The following is a 23,643-nucleotide window of genomic DNA, read 5'->3' on the forward strand; positions in this document are numbered from 1 at the left end:
TTTGAACGAGGATGGTGATGCGGAGTTGGAAGTTCATGAACCTATAGAAGTACCTTCTTTAAGGTTAGAACTACCTCCACCATCTCCACCACGTCCAAGGGAGCAAAGGAAAGAGCAAGAAAGAAGAACCCCTCGGAGTGAAAATCACGAAACACTGTGCACCCGCAGCGCCCGCCTGTGTCCTCCTCGTAGTACTGTACCATCAGATTTTGAAGTTTGTACAAAATTCAAACCTATTGTGTGGACAAGGGAAGACATAGAGGAAAAAAATGTTTATACAACTTCTTTTACCGGTACACATTCGTGGGAAATATATGTTGGCAAGCCGTATACAAATAAGATCGAATTGAAAAATGTGGTTGGAAGGTTTGCATTGAAAATGAATTTTGAGTTCATGGTGAAGAAGTCTGGGACCGATGTTTTTTATGAAACTTGCAGGGGTTCAGATTGCAAATGGAGAGTGAGGGGGAGGAAGAGGGCACGTTGTGACATGTTTGAGGTTACCGTATTCCACAACGAACACACATGTAGCTTGGATTCTAGACATGCTGATAACCGTCAAGCAAGACTGGGTTGTTGGCCACCTCATTAAGAACAAGTTCAAATCGATGGAACTAAGTACAAAGCTAAAGACATACAAAGGGATATGTTTCGGGAGTATGGGATCAAGATGAGCTATGAGAAGGCTTGGAGGTGCCGAGAGAAGGGACTTATGTATTCGAGGGGTACGCCAAAGAAGCAGCCTTATAGTCGATTACACTGTTACTTTTACGTGCCGGAACAGAAGAATCCGAGTACTATTACGTACATTATCACAGAGGATAACAGTTCAAGTACCGTTTCGGTCACCGGCCGCTTGTAGGAGGGGATTTAAGTTTTTTCGTCCTGTGATTAGTATCGACGGCACGTTCTTGAAGACAAGGTTTGGGGGCACAATGCTAGTTGCTGTAGCGTACGATGCAAATAACCAACTGTTTCCGATTGCCTTTGCAATTGTTGACAGCGAGAATCATGACTCTTGGAAGTATTTCTTGCAGAAGTTAAAGGAAGCGATTGGGGAGGTTGAAAACTTAGTGTTTGTATCGGATAGGCATCAAAGCATTGAACATGCTGTCGAGGTTATTTTCCCCGAAGCATGCCACTGTGCATGCTACAAACATATTTCTATGAATGTCACCCACAAGTTCAAGACTGATGTATGTAACACGCAAATATGGTTGGCCGCTTACGCATGGTCGAAGAGGGAATGTGATAGACATTTGCAGGTGCTCCGACAGATGGATCCTCCCATCGCTGCTTATGTTGACAATATAGGATTAGAAAAATGGGCTGGTCCTTATTGTCTAGGAGACAGGTACAACATCATGACAAACAACGCTGCAGAAAGCCTTAACAACGTGATCGAAGAATTCCGGCATATCCAATAACTACTCTAGTTGAGTTCATAAGGTTCACACTACAAAATTGGTTTGCTAACCGTCTGGAGAAGGCAAGTAAGTGTGTTACCCCTTTGGCAACTCATTTTGAGGAAGATTTGATAAAGCAACACGAGGATGGTAGACGTAGAAGTGTCCTACGTAACGGTGCACAATTGTTTAATGTTGGAAGAGGTGCTGACGGTTCTGACTTTGAAAAAGGCGGAGATGTGAACTTAGTTGAGAGAACTTGCACTTGCGGCATGTTCCAATTGTTGAAAATTCCTTGTCCCCATGCATGTGCTGCAGCGCTTACTCGGAATGTCGTTGTCTACGCTCTGTCATCCCCCTATTACACAAAGGAGACGTGGAAGAATACTTACGATGCAACAATTAATGTTGTGGGCGAGGAGGATGAATGGGTGCTTCCAGAACACATGCAGAACATGAGAATCGGTGTACCAGTGGAGAAGAAACCTGTAGGTCGTCCAAGAAAGAGCAATGCAGGAAGACTACGGACTAACTGATTTCCATCGAACGGTCAAAAAGTCAAGGAACCACGCAAATGTTCAAACTGTGGCGCATTGGGACACAACAAAGCTACTTCCAAGGCCAGGGTTTGAGCAGCATTTTCGTTTTGAAATTGCATGCATTATTATTATTATGGTTTATGACATGTTACTTGTATTTTTTTATGTATGACTATGTTTTATCGACATTATTTTCTGGGTATGTGGTTGTTTACTCTCACTATCTCAGATTTTTGTATATAATTGTGTATTTCACGACATTTTGCGATATGTAGCGACACTTTCACGACATGTTTGGAAATTTATTTTATTCTGGAGAAGGTCCTGAAAATGTGACTTTCCACGACTACACTAGCGACATGTCGCGATATAGGAAGAACTTTTATCAATTATGGAAAAATTTAAAAACTGCGACATTCCACGATTACACTAGCGACATGGTGCGATGTAGGAAGAACTTTTATCAATTCTGGAAAAAATTAAAAAATAGCGACGTTTCACGATTAAGTTAGCGACATTTTGCGACATTAATTGAACTTTTATTTATTCAATGAAAAGTCGATATTTAGCGACGTTTAACGATTACATTTGCGACATGAAGCGACATGTAGCCTTGCAATATTTGCATAGAGATCCAAGCTTCACCTGTTTACCATTTAAATAACCTAACTTGCAGCGACGGCAGCCTTCGGGGAACCCTGGTGGTGGAGCCGGCCATACACCTGTTTTGTTAAATTTTTTTTCAAGTTTTAGAAACCTCCACTCGTTCATAAGTCGTTCATCTTCAAAACGATTCATGTCGTCAAGCACTTTTTGCATTTGAGGCGTAATTTCCCCACAATCAGGCTCCTGCTTGATCTCTTTAGGAGTAAGAATCGGATATTTGCCATTGTTCCTTCTAGTAGACATTGCTAAGAGAATTATCTTAAGAGGGAAAAAATTAAGAAAATATGTAATTTATGAGATAGACAATTGGCTTTTATAGAGAAAACTAGTAGTTGGGAAGGTGGGATAATAAATGTAAAAATTGAATTACACAATTGTACACATGTTTGTCATGCACAAAGCAATCTGGGAAATTTTCGCGACATGTCGCGACACAGAGCGACATGTTATCGACATAGTCAAGTAGTTGGTTAGGCGGGATAATAAATGTCACATTAATTACCATTTAATGTGGAAACGTCTTTTGTACCGACGTTTTGCGACATAATTGCGACATGTTAACGACATCAACTGAAGAGTCAAAACATGATTGTACTATCGACATTTTTAGCGACATGTTTGCGGTGCTTTAGCGATATGAAACCAAACACTCAGAAACTAAAAATTTTCGACATTCAATGACATGTTAACGATTTTGTAGCGACATGTAAGTAAAATTTTTAAAATTGAACACTTTTCCATATATAAAAACTGTACAGTACTAAAAACAACTATCGTCTATAATACAAAAAAATTACAACCCTTTTAAATTATATTTCACCAAGTTAAGTTCTGATAAAACAAGTCTACACACCACCGATCTCTGAACATTCTCATGCTATCGTCTGTAATGTTGTCCAAGGACCGATTCAGCATGAGATGTTCGATGTACTCAAGTGCATACACCCCGTAATCACCACTGAAAAATTAACAACAAACACATTTAGAGACTGAACTGCATTTAAAGAGTAATGGCAAATGAAATAATAATATACTGTATTAACAAATACCTTGTTTTACTTTGGGGAACCACCTCACTTGGCATGCGTCTAGCATGCATTGATTTGAGTTGGCTACTGTCCCCTAAGTCCACATTGAGAATGTTGTTGTTGACTTGATCATAATAGCCAGTAGACCTCAGCAGATGTGGAAACAACTCAGACCAAGGTAGCATGATGGCATCAAACTGTGCGTCGGTGGTGCATGATAAATCATTATCGTACACCCGAATCTGCCACATATCAATATCTACCTCAACAGCAACCCAATGTTTTTGATGATCGAAGTACAGGACGAAGTATATGAAGTTCAAATCCTTCCAACATGGCATGTATCGGCTCTCCATACCCAGATAATACTGGTTCACCGCATCTGGCCATTCGAACGTACTTCTGTCACCAGTCTGGCAGCTCCAAATGCCTATGAGGAATTGTGGAAGTGTTGTGTCCAAAATCACACCTGGCTGAGGGTACAACTCTAGAAAATGATGGCGTCTCCTCCTCATCAAGTGTGATATGGCATCTATGTGCTGCATAAAAAAAAGAGAAGATTAATCAATGTCGTAAATAAAGTCGCGAAACGTCGCGAACAATGTCGCCAGAAAAATTTGCCTAATGTCGCGACAATGTCGTCACAATGTCGCGACATGTCGTTAAACAGAACACACAAAAAAAGTGCCACGTGTCGCGAGAATGTCGTCACAATGTCGCGACATGTCGACAAATAAAACAGAAAGCAAAAAAACATCTGTATCAGCAGCAATGTCGCAAAAATGTCGCCACAATGTCGCGACATGTCGTTAAACAGAACACACAAAAAAGTGCCCCATGTCGCGAGAATGTCGTCACAATGTCGCGACATGTCGACAAATAAAACAGAAAGCAAAAAAACATCTGTATCAGCAGCAATGTCGCGAAAATGTCGCGACAATGTCGCCAACACATCGACAATAACATATATGTTGCAAAATCAGAAAAAAAAACTAATTAATGATTAAATACTTACATCATCGTGAAGCCACTCCGACCTAAGAAATAAAATTGTGAAGAACTTCACATCGCCAACACCGGTGTGCACATTCCTAGGTCGGGCATTGGGAATGTCTCCAATCAACCACCTCTTGAACGTACGAAGCAATCTACGGTCTGCTGGTCTCTCCGGGTCTACGTTCTCCGGAAGAACTCGCCTCTTTTTCTTTTTCGCAGTGTAGTCGTTCAAGTACTTTGGCGGCTTCCTCTTCCTCACAAATGGCACATTTTCTGGGGGTGCAGGTAGAAGTAGGACTTCGTCCTGTGATTGTGTATCCCCAATGGCCGTGATAATTGCTTCCAATGGAGTTGACGGTGCCTCGTTATCATCTGCTTCCCAATCTTCTGGGAAGACATCTTCGTTATCACTCGCCTGTTCTTCCTCATTTTGCGGTGCAGGTGTGGCCGCTCCTTTTACCATAGCCATCAACTCGTCCATCTTAGCCAGTAGAGTCTCCTTCAGATCTTTCTGATTATCTGTGAAGGACCGCCTCATGCTGAGATGGCTATTTACTAACCCCGTCTGTGCCAACATGACGGCTTCCTGCTGGGACTCAAGCTTCTCCAGCCGGGCCTCAATACTATCCAACCTCTTTACAAGGTCAGTGTCCACAGTTGTACTGGTTGGAGCAGAAGGACCTGCTGAAGTAGATGGCTCGTGTACTTCAGGTGCCGGTGGTGGTGGAACTAAATTTGCCTTTGTGACGGCCTCGTTGATGGTCTTCGCTTGAGTTTCAAACACGGACTCCTGTGTACCATCAACGTCTACCATTTGTTCTACGTCCATCTCAAAGCAAAGAGGGGTTTTACCCTCATTAATACTCTTAAAGTATGCCTCTTCACTGGGCCGGGGAAACAAGCACTTCTTCACCACCAACTGAAACAAAAAAGGAACACAGAATAATTAAAAACTCTGAAAAGAAGTCAAATATTATGATAATTGTAAACATGCAGCACAATGTCGCTACATGTCGCTAACATGTCGCGACATATGTCGCGATAAGCGATGTAGCAATTTGTTTTGCGATATCGCAAAATGTCGCTAACACATCGCGAACAATGTCGCGAATGTTCATTTTCAATAAATTTAAATAAAATACTGAACAGTTAAGAAACATACCCGACTGTTGAATAACAGTGCAATGTCGGTTGCCTTCACATCTTGTTTCCGCTGGCCCTCCGGTGTTTTCCACCAACATTCGGGAACTTGGTCCCGTTGCAGTGGGCATACTTCTTCCCCAACTTCTCAACTGCTTCGTATGCCCAGTACTGAAAGGCAGGCACATAGCCACTAACAGTGTACTTTGCCTCCTGAGCAATCTTCTTCCCCTTCTTCTTGTCAACATTATCCTTGTAATGTTGCATATTCTTTCCTAATGTCTCCATCAGCTTACGGAAAGCGCGCTCGCCCCACGGATACTTAAAGAAGAATTCGAGGTCGTTAACAAACTTCAACATCTCAGGCCAAACTTGGACATTGCCCTCCTTTGATACTAATACACCTTCAATGAAAGCGATCAGTCCAAGCTTGTAGGCATCATCTTTATCTTCGCACCTCTCAAGTTGGAGCATAAGGGAGTCCAACTGAACAGAACTCTTCCCTTCAAAATAAGTCCGAACTAGATGGTCGTTGGACTTGGCGTGTATTTCCTCGTCTGTAGGGGCACTACCCATAGGTAAGCCAGTAATGAGTCCAAACTCTATCCGTCCGAATCTCATGTCATTTCTCCCTACATGAAACCAAACCTCATCCTCCTTTTCTGTGTCCACTTTCATTTTTCTTAAGAGGAGGCTGTGGACCAACGCGCCGGAGAAAGTCAACTCTCCAGCTTCCCAAAAGTGTCCGAAAGGACTAGCCTTCATCGTCTCAACCAAATCCATCTCAGTAAACTTGGCCTTGATATATCTGAACCTATCTGTACCCCGATAGGTAAGACGTCCCGTGAAATGAGAGGAAATTGGAAGTTTAAGTTCAGGTGCCATCTGCAAAATTGTCAACAAATTTGTTAGAAGTATGTCGTTAAAGATGTCGCAGTATGTCGCTAATTATCGTGAAACATAATACAGGTTACTGCTAATCATATCGCTAACTATGCCGCTATTATGTCGCTACCATATCGCTAACAACAAACAGGACGATAAAAAACATGAATCCTAGGTACGACTGTCATATATCGCTAACCGAATCGCAAACATGTCGCCAAACACATACAAGTCGATAAAATCATGAAACCTACACACTCAACACTATATATCGCGAAGTGGCTCGCTAATGTATCACTAAAATGTCGATAAACAAACGGTTTCTTATAAATTTTGAACTTTCCCAAGACGATGTCGCGCTATGTCGTGAACATAGTCGCGACACGTCGCAAATTGTGCAAAAACCAGAACACAGATCGGCATCAATGAAATTCAAACGAAATCAAAAAAATTTCAAAATAAAGTAAATACATTTCTTTAAAATGAAGCACAAACAAATAAAAACTAATCAAAACAATAAAAAAGTTTAGACAAATACCTTTTTTACTGTTTCGGATCTGGGTTTTGTGTAGGGGTGTCGCGAGTTTGGGGTTTCACGATATCGTCTCCAATGGTCTGGTGCTCGTCTCTCTGTGTTTCGCGATATGTAACGGGCTTCCACGATTTGGTCTTCAAAGTTTTCGCGATGTCGCGATGTCCTCTGGAGGTGGTGGGTTTCGCGATTTCGCGATTTCGTCTGGAGGTGGTGGTTTTGTTGGGGTCGGGTGGGGTTTCGTAGCAGGCTTGGTGGGTTGTCGTTGGTGGTCCGGTGACTTGAGGTGGTGGTCCGGTTAGGGGAGGGTGGGTGTCGTTTGGGTTGCGTGAGAACGAGAGACAGAGAGAGAGAGAGAAAAGAGAGAGTTAGAGAGAGAGTGGTAATTTGAAATGGGGAGGGTATTATTGGGATTAATCTTAATTGGAGGTTATTTTTTGAACTATTTTTTGGCTAGCATATTAAAACAACACATGCTATTTTTAAGCATGTATTGTCAAATTTCCCTTACCTAATTAAAAAAAAAATAAACATACATGTATTACGCTTAACATTCCTTAATTAAAATTAATTATACGCGCATTTTACTTAACATTAACATAGTAAGTTATATATATATATATATTAATATAAGAGAACATATATATACAATGTTATGTACTTCACTATTTTTAATTGTTACTTTCTTAAAATTTGTCACAATTTTATTGTCAAAAATTTTAAAGAAATTATATCATATATTATTTTTTTAATTTTTTTTATTACGGTTTAGGTTGCTCCGGTAGTTTTTATATGTGTTGTTATATGAATTTGAATTACGATTTAAATTATTCCATTAGTTTTTATGTAAATTTTCGTAAAAGTAAAAAAAATAAAACTAAAAAAAAACCCTAAATTTTAGTAATATTTTAAACCTAACAATATCAATATAATATATTTTCTGTTATAAATATTAATAATTATGTGATGTTCAAATCTTTTATTTATTACAATTAATTGTAATCAACATTCATTTTTTCTTAGTTTTCCTTTTTCTTAGTTTCTTAATATTTAACTCTTGTATTTGTATAAATAGAGGTTCACCCCATTAGAATAAACAACTGAGAAATTCTCATTCACTTTCTCTTTCGCTCTTCGTCTTCTTCTTCTTTCTTCTCATCTATTTTATATTATTTTATAACACGTTATCAACACGAGTCGTTGCCCAAACTTCAAGCATGAGTCTCTGCCCAAGCCCCAATGTAAGTATTTTATTAAAGTTCTTAAATTGTTTCAAGGTCACAATATACTAAATATATATTTAGGGACGGAGCTACTTTAGCTCCAAAGGGGACCATGGCCCCTCCCAAAATTTTGGACAAAAAAAAATTATAAAGCAATTTAATATTAAAAATTTTATTTTTTCAAAAAATTATGCATTTGGCCCCCCTTAATTATTTTTTTTATCTTTTGGCCCCCCTTATTTTTAACTTCTGCCTCCGTCCCTGTATATATTTATATATATACTCATCTGAATGAAATAATTTCAAGAATCATTTGTTTTTCTTTTTCTTTTTATCTATATATCTATATATTATATATATATATATATATTTTTATATGTTTATTATTATTTTCATATATATATATTATTTTGTAATCATTTATAATATGTACAATATATGTGTGTATATGATATAGTAAAGAAAATTTGTATAAATTATACATATATCCTAAAGATTATGTATCCTCGATAAAATATTGCATATATCCTGATGATTATGCATCTTCAGTAAAATCTTGCATGTATCCTCAAGATTATGCGTTCTCAATAAAATCTTGTCTTGAATATTATGCAAACGTAATATTCATCATATAGTTTACGGATATATTATGAAAGAGATGAATACATATTTTTGCATATGTTCTTGTATCCTTTGAGGACAATGAAAAGTAATCTAATATCGATATAGATTTTGACAAATATTTTCTGAAGTAAATATTTTATATTTGTTGAAAAAAAAAATGATTGTATTTATGTGAATACAATTAAAGAATGATTATTATTGATGCAATTTTATAGTAGGTTTTGAATACCAAAAAAAATGCTAAGAAAATTGCATTGAAACATCAAAGTATAAGAATAACAATGAGCATGACTAATGTTATTTCATTCAGGGAATGATACGAATTTAATTCAATTACTTTTAAAGATTGTTCGTATTCTATATATTAGTCATGTTATTATACATTGTTATTACTTGCAATGTTTATATTGAAAATTATTGCATGTGACATATATTAAAGATCAAGTTTTGCATACATCTTGGAGACTATGCAAAAATTGTATTCATATATTCTTGAAATATTGTAAAAGAAATTGATGAATAATTTATTATATTCTTATGGATGAACAATCGTAAAAGAAATTTATAATTATGTGCTACTTGTTCAACGTTATTCCCTGAAGTGAATGCAATAATTTTAAATAATCGATGGCATTATTTACTACTCAAATATTTTCAGAAGAAAGTGGAACCAACCAAAAGATGAGATACCACACACAATTAAAGTGCATGAAATCTATATATCATGTGTGAAAATTGATTAATAGTAGTCGTGTACCTGTAGTACGGACAGACTTATAATCAAGATAAAAATATATTTGATTATTGAATAGAATGTGAATTGTACAAATTTATTGTACATTTAGAGTAATTAAATATCATTCCCTGAAAAGAATGAATGGACATGAAATTCTATTTCAAAGAATGTAGATTTCACATATATTGGTAATGCCAGAAGAAAATAGAACTTGTATCGTCCTCTCCAACCGCCCCTTGGGAAGTTATGATGATGATGGGGAGCCTTTGAACAGTCAGCCTTCGTGTCAGGCTTGGATCACATCTTAGTCCAATCTTCAAAGCCTCAGATTCTGGATGCTAGATCATAGGGAGATAGGTGGGTCTCTCCTGCATCCATCCTCTATGTTGATACTTTTGCTAAGATACTAGCTAGTGGTCTAATAAGGGGTGTTCATTATGAGATACCCACTAGAGATCAGAGAGCGCACCGACTTGCCCTTAATTGGATGGCATGGTTGGAGCGTCATATACAGCAAGGGGCAGTATTATCGTTACATCCTTACTTCAGAGACATCGCTGCTTATTTCGAGATGTGTCCAACACAAATCACCCTAAAAAGTATCAAGTACCTTTCGGCAATGTTTGTTTTGTATAAAGAGTTAGGCTGGCCTCATCTCACTCCTTATGAGATTGGATACTATTTCAATCTGAAGTTTTCCCCGAAACAGAACAGAACTGGGTACTTCTACTTCAGTCAAGTTGGCCACCAGTGATTGGGTGACACCAACAGCACACCCATGTCCAAAGTAGGTGGGTACACCCAGAATTACTTCGTTGCTTGGGACATTCAGAATATCGGGCACTACCACTTCTAGCGGGTGCCATTTTACAAGCACTCCATCCCTACATTACAGATGAGTGATAGGGTGAACCACATCCTATCTCTTTTTGTGGAGAAGAGAAACATAATCAGATTGGCAGTGTGGCCAACTTCCAGAAGTACGACTTGTACCCTCTTGCTCCTAGAGTTGTGGGAGCCCACGGCCTACCAGTTGGTGTGGATGGAGCCCCAACTACAGAGGGAGTTTGTCCTAGTGATGGATAGGTCCCTGACTTGGATGATGACGTGCCTCTATCTCACATAGCTCAAAATGTGGAGAGGAGTAAGAGGGCCATCTGACGGCGCTTGGTCCGCAGGGGCTCAGTTAGTGATGCTTCTCTTCAGATTAGGCATGGAGGCCAGAGCTCTACAGGACCTACTCGCTCTTTGCCTACATCTAAAGGCAAGGGCAAGGTGGTTACTGAGGATTCAGACAATGACTCTTCTGAGGATGATGGTATTTGATAGTTGATTACACCATCTTTTACATTCTTATCTTGCATTGAATATTTGTGACTTGTTCTGATTTTGCTACTTTATTTTTGCAAATATGTCTTCCAGGTTGAGAGGTCTTGCTGGTGGACCTTTTGATAAGCCTTCAGGTTGTCCGAGGGCCAAGGTGGTTCGGACCACCCGTGGTAGAGATGTTGTTGGATCATCTCTTCCTCTTCCTCCTCCAGGGCTTGGACCAGCTGGGCAACTCATGATTGATGATCTTCCGGCTAGGAGGGAACGACCTTCAGGTAGGGGTGCCCCAAAGCCCGGTTGGGGAGTAGGCTCATCCTCGGGGCAAAGAGCCAAGAGGCAGCTCGCAGGCACCTAGAGAGAGCCCCTCCTTCTATGGATGATGATGAGCTTTAAGAGCTCGGTGACAGTGAGCCAAACAAGCTCCACTCTGCTGGCCTTCGGGATTAATCTATGGTGAGTTGCACACTTAACTTTGCTTACTTTTTGGCATTTTTGCAAGCTAGCTAGCCAATGATGTCTTTCAGGATCCAAGACGGTCAGATGGAGCTGGAGACACTAACAGAGTCCTGAATGCTAGAACTTCTGTTTTACAGCACAAGAAAAAAAAATTGTAGTCTCCCTGACTAAGATGAAATGGTTGTTTGGGACCAATGCATTGATCAAGGCAAGCAATGTCAAGCCGTCTTCGTAATACTTGGACCCTTATTAGTACTTGGGCCTAAGCTGGACCCAAGTAGACCCTAATTGCTCACAAGCCCTCTTCATGGGTGACACACATCCTTGGTGGAAAACACGGACATCAAAAATGAACTTCGACATGGAATATTGAGTGCAAAGACTAGAAGAAACATCACCATTTTTTAGATAAAGTGGTATTGTGTAAAAAAAGTTTCAAATAGTCAGCACACTAACAATATAAACTCAAATTTGGTTTTAGTATCACTTTATGTTTGTAAAATACTATTTTAGCAAAAAATTCATGCTTAAAGTTAAAAACCAAAAAAAATAAAATTAAAAATTGTATTATATGTACTGTTATGGAAGTAAAATCTATCTATAAATTCTATAGCTTGTAATGCGAATTCCCCAATTTTAAAAAAAATAGGGGTATTAATGTGATTCAATTGGTTTGTACATGTATTCCTATGTCCCAAGTTACAAGAATCCTATAAATTTGAGTTTAGGTGCCCTGAACATGATGATGCTTCTTGAGGTTTTCTAGGATGTCAATGCACCTCTTCAACAAGGACTTTGCCTCCCCATTTTTTTCAATTTCAAGCAATTGAATAAGCTCGTCCATAAGATCTACACTTGCTGTCCAATACACTGATGGAATGTGCTCATATAGTTTAAAGATTTCCAAAAGACAATCTGAAGCCGTTACATGGACCTGTATCAACGTGAAAACCAGTCACTTACTAAGATAAAAGTAGTTAAATTTAAGTGAAGACATTTATGGAAATTGTTTTCACTTGTCATGATGTGCATACCTGAGCAATCTTCACCGTTGTTATGCATTCAACTATTTTAGGCGACACTGACTGATACACCTGAACAGGAGAACGAAATTCAATTGATCCAAACAAGCAGTAACACATATACAGGTATGGATGGATAATTTTGGCTCATATTACCTTTTGGACAAAGAATGCTACCCCAGCATCTATGGAGGGTTCCTTGGAGTCATCCAAAATCTTCTGGAGCTTTGAGCAGAGTTCTTTTATTGACGAAAACGCTGATATTTTAACTAGAAAAACAGTGAAAATGCATGAGATAAGCAACAAAACAAATCAAATTCATCAATGATAACAGTATATTATACATAAAGCTCTTGCAACTTGGTTAAGGGCAAATAGGAAAAGAAAGGTTACCTGTCCAAGGAAGCCCAGGTGAAAGGGACATAATCAGCAAGTGAAGTAAGTTATCCTGTTGCTCAAGAATATCAGTTAATTGTGCTACATGAATGCAAGATGTCACACATTCCAATAGTTTGTCATTCGGAAATGAAATCTCATCGGCATCGTCTTTTTCTGTCCACAAAGCAAAAATAGATTTGTAAGCTCAAATGAGATAGAAATTGGTGTTATATTTGAAAGGTATATTGAAATTTTGTTATCACCAGATTTAACAGCATCATTTGTCAAAGTTAGTTTCCCAGATTTGTTGAGAGTTGCGGACTGGCACATCTCAAATAGCATTGGAAAAGTTAATTTAAAGAACTCTGGATTACCGAAGGACCACACAACCTGAAATCAGAATATGAGACAATAATGGATGTCAAACAAGATAAAATGCCTACTAGATTGGATGTAAGAATGGGAACATGAGAAGCACAACTTTCAACAAAAGGAAAGCAAATGCAAAACAATAATCTCTAGTTATAGCAATATTACCGAAGACCTTGTACATCAGATATATATATATATATATATATATATATATCATTTGTGAAAAACCAATTGAATATATCAGGAACTGACAGTACGTAACAAAAGTACATGATATGCATAAATGAAATGAAATGGAAAAAGAAGGCACAACCATATGGAAAAAACGGGGGAATGAAGAAAGAAGCAAGACATATTTCCAAGAGCATTTACACAAACAAAAGAAAGCTTTCAACGATAGGTTGTGGCTACAAAATGGAAATAAATACCTGTTCAAGACAAGATAGAGCTGCTTCACGGTATTTTTTCGACTTTTTGTTACATGCAGAGGAAACTACACTTAAAATGGCATTAGGAGTGGTAGGATCATCAACCGAAATTGCTTTATGACATGACTTGGAGAGAGCCCCTATGGCATTAAGTAGAGTTTCCTTGCCCTGTTTCATTCAACGTTACGTTAGTAGACTAATGTAAGAAAGGGAAAAGATAATACTATTTTGACAGATACAATATATTGCCTAAATATATTGGCTACTACATTCAACTAATGTATTGTGTTTCATTTCAATGTTTTGTTCCTAATGCACTTGTTTTCTTTGTCTGCACAACTCCTCTTAGTTCCACATATGGTTGACTGATTATAACTAACTACAGAAGCTTATTAGATTGTTGTATGATTAGGATGGAATTAGAAATAGTATTCAATTTTTAGTTTCCGGATGAATTTTTCATATAAATCATCCACTTTATTAATAACATTTTATTTTATTTTTCATTTCATCAAAAAACATTTGAGTAATTAGTTCATTGATCAATGATTATACCTCCCACAAACGCCCAGGAATTTCTTTCATAACAGCTTGGAGTAACACACGATGATGAGAAGCCAAGGATTCACCTAAAACTTCACCTAGTTTGCAAATTGCAAGACCAGACTGCAATTCATGTAATGACAACCATGAGCCAACAATTATAAAAGTATAAGTTGCAAAAATAATAAAGTAGAAATTGTAAGGTGATGAAAGATAAAGAGAAACTAAAATAACTTCACTTAAGAGGGGTTAGAAGAAAGCTTACCTTCTTTTTACTTGACCATGAAGATGATGTAATGCTGTCACATATAAGAGATACAATCTCTCCCAAATACAATTGGAGGGCTATGCTTTCACTGCTAGTATTTTCTTCCCATAACTCCTCAAACAGTCCAGAGACATTCTTGTCATCCTCGAATCTGTGTTTGCGAACATTAAAATTCCAAAGCAAACAAAACACAGCAACTTTACGCAATATTCAAACAAATAATAATCAATTATAACAATAATAGAATATTACAACTTTCCTGCAGGTTAAGCATAAAATATTATCACAGTGCTTTCAGTTTCTTAAATATGAGTTCACACTCCAGTTATAGAGGTCAGCACGTTAGAAGCCAAAGGAGATTAAATTGCAAAGGTCATAACAAATAAGGTCCTGCAAAAGATTATAGCAACTTTTCTAATGCCAGGAGACCCTGTAAGAGATTACAACAAAGCAATGGAGTTGAGCCTGTCTTCTATAGTCACCTTGAGTAAATTACTTCTTTACAGTGCTAGATCTGCCTTCTTATAGTTGTGATTAGTCTCATTGGTTTGCCAAGATTTGGTGATAAAAAATAATGTAACGCTAATTTAAGGTAAAGTCTAAAGTCACACCAAAGAAGAAAGATACGAAATTGACCTTGAGATAAAAATAACTGGAATAATTGATGTATGATATCCACTCAGAACATCTGAGGCCATGGATGAGTAACTTTTAAATAGAATTGCACACGTGATTTGAGCATTCCTATCACCAGTATGCAAGGCTGCAGTATCTTCAATTAACTTCTGGGCCTGAGTTGGTGCAGCATACTTTAAAACTATGGCACAAGCACTGGCAAAGGCACGTTTGGCTGCTGCACTTTTCTCCTCTTTAACAACAGGAAACAACAACTTCAAAAGCATGCTAGTGTATGGTTTGAAATCAGAGCCCACTTTTTGAACAAGTAAGCTAAGAAAGCTAGCAACACCAGCCCTGTGAGAAAACACAAGACAGGCCATGTCAAAGAAAGCACCAGACAAATAAGCAGATTTCTAATGGTGTAGTCATATTTCATGTACACTTGCTTCTCTTTCTTTTTAATTGTTTTTGTATTATCAATGTAAAGAGAGAATAAAAAAGAAGAAAAAAGAAATAAAGACATGTTGCCATTTTTACATGACAATCACATACTTTAGTCTCTACTTAAATGACCTGCACATTTTTGAGTTGCTCACTATTTTTTTTTCTATTGGTATGGTTAGTACACTTGGTGCGTACAACAAAGAAATAATGAGGTCCCAGATTCATACCTCCCTTACCACTGAGCTAGCTAGTGGGCATGGAGTTGCTCACTAATGAAAATAGAATAAACTCAGTTCATTTCAGGATTCTTGTAAATCCTAACAGTGTATGTTCAGGTTTGATACAATTTTGTAGATTTCTTTTTCCCATCCTAGTATTATATTAATAATATAAGTGAGGAATCTCTCTTTGGGCTTCAGTGACAAGAATTTTTGCTTTCTTTGATTACTCATTTCCTTTCAGTTTCCCTATTTACAGTGGATACTTTATGGATCATTAATATCTTTTCCATATCTCAAACGATCAATTGTTAACTCTATAAAAAGCGAACATTTGGAGAATATTCCACAAAAGATCTATGTATCTGAAGCGCACAAACTAAGAGGAACAAGACAAAAAGTTAACAATAACAAGAAATAACTAAAAAAAATCCATAATATCTGGATTTGAAATAATAATGTAATTAATAGATACCTAGTATTGAGACCAACTCCTGATCGGACCAATTGAGCAAGACGAGGAACCAATTGATCTAAGGATTCAGAATCAACAACATTTAAGCAGAGATCGAGAGTTTCCCACATTGGAGAGCCTTTTGCTATTGAGATTCTCAGACTTTCAAGCTTCTCTATTTGTATTCCGGCATTTGCTGCATGCAACTGGGTGACAATCACAAACAAAGAGATAATTTAAAGGAAACAATAAAAAATTCCTGAAAGTATGAATGGCATATAGTTATATAAGTTTCCAACCTCAACGTAATTTAGACCTTGGTCTTCAAGGCTAGATAAACTTTCCAGCATGCAGCAGACTAAATCAGACAAGTGTGGACGAAGAGCAAGTCCTGCACCCTGTAAATAAATTGGAGAAACCCAGAATACTTTTGAGATTTAAAATACGGATAGAAGAACTACAAACAACTGAAAAGAAATGTTAACCTTTGCAAGCTTCATTACAACAGCAATGGATGCCTTGCGGATATTGTCAACTTTACTCAATATGCCTTCCTTGAGCAGAACAGGCAGAACAATGTTCATGGCCTGGCTAGCATAGGCTATATCCGTTAGAGAAACATCACACAGTCTAATAGTCAACGAAGTAACAGCGCGGCATAACTTTTCACCGGAATTTCTGACAGTCTCTTTTATGTCATCCATGGCACGGAAAGCTGCTGACCATAATGCCTTTAAATGCTTTCCAACCTAAAATTGCCGAAGAGGTAAATGAGAAATATAACACAACAGTAACATGGATATAAAGAGGGGGAATGAATGGAAAATTATATGCCAACACATGATTATTTTCCTATGCTTAGAAAGAATGCTATCATACTCATCTTTTGGTCATATGTCTTGTAATGACTCCCTTCCAAGTTTATTATAGCTTCTCATTTATGGTGGAGGAAAGCCATGGTTACAAAATTGGGGAAAATTACAAAATTTATAAATTGAAATAAAACATAAAGCACAAGACAACATAAGGAAATAAAACTAGATAGCTTGTAACACCAGTTCAAAAGATTTTCCCAACCAAATCCGTTTTTGGGGGATGTGTGGGTGGGATTAAATTATGTCATCAACTCATTTCCTTACCTAGCAAGAATAAGCCCAAAAAGAAACCAGAGCATATCTAAGTTTATAGGAAATCTCAACTCTTAGGTAGCTTGGAATTTCAAGTTTTACAGAAACTTGCACGAGAGGGAAATTCCACAGCTGATGCAGTTGTTGGACACTGGAAAGGGTGGAAAATGTAAGTACTGCAGAAATTAAAAGGGTGCGAGCTCAAGTCTATTCTCTTGTAAATCTGGTTTTTACTTATTGAGGAATAGGGAGCAAGGGAGGCAATTAATTTAGTCCGATGTCATTTGGAAACCAGCAACTCCACCCAAAGTCAAAATCTTCTTATGTTACTGATGCTGAGCACGGTGAACATACATAAGATTTTGCAAAAGAAGAAGCCCTCTTTTGCATTATCTCCAAGATGGTGTGTGCTCTGCAGAAAGAAAAACAAGACTAGTAGACACCTCATCCAACACTGTGACTTTGCATTACAATTTTTGTACAAATTGCTGAAAGAATTTAACATGCAGTGGAGTATCCCAGACGGAGGAAATCTTGGTGTTCAGCATTAAAGGTTGTACCAAAAGACAAACTCTATGGCTTATTCTGGTCAAAAATCCTATGGAAGAGCAGATGTCCTTGTTAGAAATACTGTAAACTCTGAATATAGCCCTAATTAATTCAAGAGAATCAAACAATAAGATTAAGGAATAGCGGAAGCGTACCGGAATCCATAGAATCGACCTTCAAATAATCTTTATTGGTATGATCTTCCAATTTGCATCAAAACCTTTCTCTGAAAGTTTTTCTCTTGGTGATGGGGATACAAGAGTGAAAAGATACGATGCAAATGGGGACCATTACCGTTATATTACCAACAGACAAACCTGTTGGCAATATTTTTGACTATTTCTATTTGGCCCCTCATCAATATAGAAATTGTCTAATTGGTATCCACATATTAAAATCATAACAATCACGCCCTTAAGTCATAAACTTTATTCCAAAATAGACCACATAAATTTGACTTATTTATTTGATGACCCAACACACATTTTATATATACAATTGTGACCCTAATTATTTCTAACAATCTCCCACTGGGTCACATATGTATACATATAAATGTGTTAACCTTATTGAGCTCATAACTTTGTCAACATAACCATAGGCATGTGCAATCTCGTCCATTAACTATATCAACATAGGATCAAAGCGATTTTCGTTGTATCAATCACAACTAAACTCATCAATGGTCACATACATCAACATAGCCAAATGACATAGATCAATTATAATAATGTGGTATGAAAATTACATGCATGGTGATCTATTCATGTCAATTTTCAATTGGTCCTACTTTACTTTATGGAGATCAAAACTTTAGCTTAAATGTACAAAGTGAAATAAACTGAATAACATAATTTCTGATCAGAAAAATATCCAAATACACATGTTTCATAAAACAAATAAAACACACTAAAGACAAACTCCCACTGAATCTAGATATCCTCATAATCTAAAACACCCATACGAGCAGTGTGCTCATGAAAGACCTTGGGTGGCAAACCCTTAGTAAGGGGGTCTGCAATCATGGAGTTTGTACCTAAGTGTTCTATACAAATCTTTCCACTTTGTACCCTTTCTTTTACAACAAGGAACTTGATGTCAATGTGTTTTGACTTCGTCGAGCTCCTATTGTTGTTGGAATACAATACAGCTGATTTATTGTCACAATACAACTTAAGTGGTCTTTCAATTCCATCCACAATGCACAGCCCAGTGACAAAGTTCCTCAGCCATATACCATGGTTGGATGCCTCATAACATGCAACAAATTCTGCTGCCATGGTGGATGAAGCTATGAGTGTTTGTTTTGCACTCCTCCATGATATAGCTCCACCACCTAACAGATATATGTAGCCCGAAGTAGATCTCCTACTATCTTGGCATCCCGCAAAGTCAGAGTCAGAGTATCCAATGATCTCAAAGTGATCTGACCTCCTATATGTGAGCATGTACTCTCTTGTTCTCTTCAAATATCTCATAACCTTTTTGGTCGCTTTCCGGTTGATCAATTCCTGGATTGCTTAAGTATCTGCCTAACACTCCAACAATGTACGCTATATCCGGACGCGTACAAACTTGAGCATACATAAGACTCCCAACAGCCGAAGCGTAAGGAATCTTTTGCATTTCTTGAATTTCAAGGCTTCCTTTAGGGCATTGTTTAAGACAAAATTTGTCTCCTTTAATGACAGGGGTATCACCTGGTCTACAATCTTGCATGCCAAACCGTTTGAGTACTTTATCGATATAGCCCTTTTGTGATAATCCAAGAATACCCCGAGAACGATCTCGATGTATTTGAATTCCTAACACAAAGGAGGCGTCACCAAGATCTTTCATCTCAAAATGCTTCGATAGAAATCTCTTGGTTTCGTGCAATAAGCCTATATCATTAGTGGCAAGCAATATGTCATCGACATATAGAACCAGAAATATACACTTACTCCCACTAAACTTATGATACACACAATCATCAACAGCATTCATCTCAAAACCAAATAAGAGAACCACTTGATGAAATTTGTGGTACCATTGACGGGAAGCTTGCTTGAGTCCATAGATGGATTTCTTTAATTTGCAAACCATATTCTTTGGGTCACCGACCACAAAGTTTTCTGGTTGCTCCATATAAATTGTCTCATCACTGTCGCCATTGAGAAACGCTGTTTTAACATCCATCTGATGTAACTCAAGATCAAAGTGAGCAACAAGTGCCATTATTATCCTAAAAGAGTCTTTCGATGAAACCGGAGAGAAAGTCTCTTTATAATCAATGCCTTCTTTCTGAGTATAGCCTTTTGCTACAAGACGTGCCTTAAACCTCACCACATTACCATTTTCATCCCTCTTGGTTTTAAATATCCATTTACAACCAATTGGTTTTACATCTTGTGGTAATGGGACAACTTCCCAAACTTTATTGTCTTGCATAGACTTATTCTCTTCATTCATGGCATCATTCCACTTTTGAGAGTTAGAACTTTTCATGGCTTGATGAAAGTTGATTGGATCATCTTCCATCATTCCAATGCCATCCTCATGTTCTTGAAGATACACTATGTATTCATCTGGATTAATAGCATTTCTTCTTTCTCTAGTGGACCGTCGCAAAGGCACTTGTTCTTGAGGTTGTTGAGTTTGTACCTCTGGGGTTTGATTGACTATGTTTGGTTGCTCTTGATCTAAAACTTGATCAATATTAGGAATGGAATCCTGAATATTGTCAAAAGCAACTATTGGAATAGGAATCAACTCATCTTCAAGAGAAGTGGGTGATTCTAAATCCTCCTCAAAAACAAAGTCTTTAACCGTATTTCTCCCCCCAAACTCAATATCCTCAAAGAACTTTGCAGTTCCCGTTTCAAATATATTCTTTACTTTGGGATCATAAAACTTGAAACCCCTAGATCGTTCAGAATATCCAATAAAGTAGCTGCTCACAGTTTTAGGTTCCAGCTTCTTTTCATTTGGCCTATAAGGCCTAGCCTCAGCTGGACATCCCCAAACATGAAAGTGCTTAAGACTGGGCTTTCGCCCTGTCCAAAACTCATAAGGTGTTTTTGCAGCTGCTTTAGTTGGTACCCTATTCAAAATGTAGGCTGCTGTCTTAAGTGCCTCTCCCCAGAGTGATTCTGGTAAGGTTGAATGACTGATCATACTCCTTACCATATCTTTAAGAGTACGGTTTCGTCTTTCAGCAACACCATTCATGCTAGGAGATCCTGGCATAGTGTACTGTGGGACAATTCCACACTCCTCTAGATATCTAGCAAAAGGTCCTGGACGTTGTTCACCTGATCCGTCATATCTGCCATAGTACTCACCACCACGGTCAGACCTGACTTGCTTTATTCTTTTGCTAAGTTGATTCTCAACTTCAGCCTTAAAAGATTTGAACACGTCCAACACTTGGGACTTTTCATGAAGTAGAAATAGGTACGCATATCTTGAGTAATCATCTATGAATGATACAAAATATCGTTGACCATTCCAAGAAGGTGTAGGAAATGGCCCACAAATATCTGTATGTATCAACTCTAAGACATCGGTAGCTCTTTTCGCACCCAATTTCTTTGTTTTGGTCTGTTTGCCTTTGATGCATTCAATACAAACATCAAAGTCTGAAAAATCAATTGAATCTAAAATTCCATCAGATACAAGTCGCTCAACTCTATTTCTAGAGATGTGACCTAACCGTTTGTGCCATAAGGAACTTGATTTTTCATTATCCATTTTACGCTTAGTACCACGTGATTCCACATTCAAGGTTTCATTATAAGAAGCAACAGTGTCAAGCAAATATAAGTTGTCATAAACCATAAGTGAACCAGTTCCAACAGTATTTGAATTAATAGATAAACTAAAGCAATTGTTTCCAAATGAACAACAATAACCCAATTTGTCCAAACAAGAAACAGAAACCAAATTCCGTCTAAAAGACGGTACAACAAAAGTATCTATCAAATCCAAATAGTAACCAGTACTTAATAACAACCTAAAATGCCCTATTGCTTCCACATTTACCGACTTGCCATCTCCTACATAAATGCTTCTTTCAGCATCATTTGGCTTTCGGTAACTCAGGCAACCCTGCATAGAAACACTGATGTTAGTAGTAGCACCAGAATCTAACCACCAAGTGTTTCTTGGTACTGAAGCTAAATTTACCTCAGAACAGACCAAAGTAAGAAATGTACCTTTCTTTGCTCGCCATGCAATGTACTTAGCACATTCTTTCTTCATGTGTCCTTTCATGTTGCAAAAGAAACAACCATCATCACTGTTGGTTTGAGTTTGTTTCTTATGTGCAGGACCTTTATCCTTAGCAGCCTCATTCTTTCTTTTCTTGCCCTTATCTTTAGAGGTGCTTGCCAAATGAGCACTTTCAGTCTTCTCTTGCTTCAATCTTTCTTCCTCTTGAACACAAAATGAAATGAGCTCATTAAGAGTCCACTTCTCCCTTTGGCAGTTGTAACTGACCTTAAATTGACTGAATTGTGGAGGAAGAGAGATAAGCACTAAATGCACAAGCAAGTCATCCGAAAGCTCAAGCTTTAGTGCCTTCAACTTTGAAGCAAGGTGAGACATTTCCATAATGTACTCCCTTATATTTTCCTTGCCCTTAAACTTCATGGAAATAAGTTTCTTTAAAAGAGTACTTGTTTCCGCCTTATCGCTTTTTGCAAAGCGCTTCTCAATTTCAGCAAGGAAAGTTGTGGCATCGGTGACCTCCTCGGACACCGCACCCCTAAAAGCCTCAGGTATGCCGCGCTTAATGATCATAAGACTCATGCGGTTTGAACGGTCCCACTTCTCATAAATCCTCTTTTGCTCGGAGGTACTAGTATCTGTAAGAGAAGCAGGACGATCCATCCTTAATGCAAGGTCAAGATCCATGCAGCCAAGAACAATAAAAATGTTCTCCTTCCAGTCCTTAAAGTTATTACCATTAAGGACCGGTACCGAATTAAGGTTAGCAGATACACTAGCAACAGCTGAAAAGAACAATACAATTACATAAATAACATGCTCATATAAGAATCCGAATAAAACAATAAATTCAAATAATGGTTAATCCCATCTCAAGATACCAAACACAGCATTAATATTAAGTCTTTGGACAGTAATATTAATTGTAAGCGGTAATCTTGTTGTAGTGATCAAATATTGACAATAAATTATGTCAAACAATATGCAATCTTTGGACTAACAAATTGTTCACATAAAATACTTTATAATTGTCACACATTTATCACCACAAACATGCATGAAATTCAACCAAATATTAACTCACCTTTGGGTTAGTTAATAAATTTATGAATCACATACACACAATTATCATAATATTTTTATTAAATTAATCTACACAAAAGAAATCACTTTGGTGATATTTTGTTTCAATTAATTTAACTAAATATTCGATATCCTTAATAAATTCTAAACCAAAATTTGAATTTAATTGTTACTGAATTATTATTATTATTACTTTAAAATTATATAATAATAAATTAATAATAATAATAATAATAATAATAATAATAATAATAATAATAATAATAAAACCAGAATACAAATACAATGCATTCTCGCTGAAACCGTATATATAATATGCTTTATAAAGATAAAACAAAACAGTAATCAATGCTATATCTGTATCGCAAAT

At 37.4% G+C, this 23,643-nt stretch overlaps 4 protein-coding genes across 4 annotated transcripts in view; 1 reads left to right on the forward strand and 3 right to left on the reverse strand.

Annotated features, from left to right (window-relative positions):
* The first annotated feature begins 677 nt into the window (after positions 1 to 677).
* On the forward strand, positions 678 to 1,942 carry LOC133034154 (uncharacterized). The gene is made up of 2 exons (XM_061109187.1): positions 678 to 1,354; positions 1,450 to 1,942. Exons 1-2 carry the CDS (start codon positions 678 to 680, stop codon positions 1,940 to 1,942), a joined length of 1,170 nt encoding a protein of 389 aa, XP_060965170.1.
* A 1,485-nt stretch (positions 1,943 to 3,427) lies between these two features.
* On the reverse strand, positions 3,428 to 6,660 carry LOC133034155 (uncharacterized). The gene is made up of 4 exons (XM_061109188.1): positions 5,875 to 6,660; positions 4,655 to 5,554; positions 3,661 to 4,178; positions 3,428 to 3,569 (listed from the first exon to the last, which is right to left on the reverse strand). The coding sequence occupies exons 1-4, from the start codon at positions 6,658 to 6,660 to the stop codon at positions 3,428 to 3,430; spliced, it is 2,346 nt and encodes a 781-aa protein (XP_060965171.1).
* Positions 6,661 to 12,087: 5,427 nt separating this feature from the next.
* Positions 12,088 to 23,643, reverse strand: part of LOC115720608 (uncharacterized) — a 34,861-nt gene continuing 23,305 nt past the window's right edge. The window contains exons 24-35 of the mRNA XM_030649763.2: positions 16,791 to 17,054; positions 16,605 to 16,703; positions 16,327 to 16,511; positions 15,208 to 15,543; positions 14,569 to 14,722; positions 14,316 to 14,426; positions 13,761 to 13,928; positions 13,224 to 13,350; positions 12,976 to 13,134; positions 12,739 to 12,851; positions 12,595 to 12,654; positions 12,088 to 12,494 (exon numbers count right to left, since the gene is read on the reverse strand). Coding sequence (XP_030505623.2) covers positions 12,285 to 12,494; positions 12,595 to 12,654; positions 12,739 to 12,851; positions 12,976 to 13,134; positions 13,224 to 13,350; positions 13,761 to 13,928; positions 14,316 to 14,426; positions 14,569 to 14,722; positions 15,208 to 15,543; positions 16,327 to 16,511; positions 16,605 to 16,703; positions 16,791 to 17,054 — 1,986 coding nt within the window. The 3' untranslated portion in view covers positions 12,088 to 12,284. The remainder of the gene's footprint in view (positions 12,495 to 12,594; positions 12,655 to 12,738; positions 12,852 to 12,975; positions 13,135 to 13,223; positions 13,351 to 13,760; positions 13,929 to 14,315; positions 14,427 to 14,568; positions 14,723 to 15,207; positions 15,544 to 16,326; positions 16,512 to 16,604; positions 16,704 to 16,790; positions 17,055 to 23,643) is intronic.
* LOC133034791 (uncharacterized) lies at positions 21,804 to 23,391 on the reverse strand. The gene is made up of 2 exons (XM_061110183.1): positions 22,178 to 23,391; positions 21,804 to 22,070 (listed from the first exon to the last, which is right to left on the reverse strand). Exons 1-2 carry the CDS (start codon positions 22,875 to 22,877, stop codon positions 22,042 to 22,044), a joined length of 729 nt encoding a protein of 242 aa, XP_060966166.1. The 5' UTR covers positions 22,878 to 23,391; the 3' UTR covers positions 21,804 to 22,041.

The sequence above is a fragment of the Cannabis sativa genome, chromosome 2 (assembly GCF_029168945.1).
Source record: "Cannabis sativa cultivar Pink pepper isolate KNU-18-1 chromosome 2, ASM2916894v1, whole genome shotgun sequence".
NCBI classification, from domain to species: Eukaryota; Viridiplantae; Streptophyta; class Magnoliopsida; order Rosales; family Cannabaceae; genus Cannabis; species Cannabis sativa.

Coding starts and splice junctions, on each gene's coding strand:
- LOC133034154 (XM_061109187.1), top strand. CDS start 678: ATGAGAAGGCTTGGAGGTGCCGAGAGAAGGGACTTATGTATTCGAGGG. Junction 1,355..1,449: donor CCTTATTGTCTAGGAGACAG/GTACAACATCAT, acceptor TGAGTTCATAAG/GTTCACACTACAAAATTGGT.
- LOC133034155 (XM_061109188.1), bottom strand. CDS start 6,660: ATGGCACCTGAACTTAAACTTCCAATTTCCTCTCATTTCACGGGACGT. Junction 4,179..4,654: donor CGGAGTGGCTTCACGATGAT/GTAAGTATTTAA, acceptor TTTTTTATGCAG/CACATAGATGCCATATCACA. Junction 3,570..3,660: donor GTTCCCCAAAGTAAAACAAG/GTATTTGTTAAT, acceptor TTAATTTTTCAG/TGGTGATTACGGGGTGTATG.
- LOC133034791 (XM_061110183.1), bottom strand. CDS start 22,877: ATGGATCTTGACCTTGCATTAAGGATGGATCGTCCTGCTTCTCTTACA. Junction 22,071..22,177: donor TGCATGGCGAGCAAAGAAAG/GTACATTTCTTA, acceptor GTTTCTATGCAG/GGTTGCCTGAGTTACCGAAA.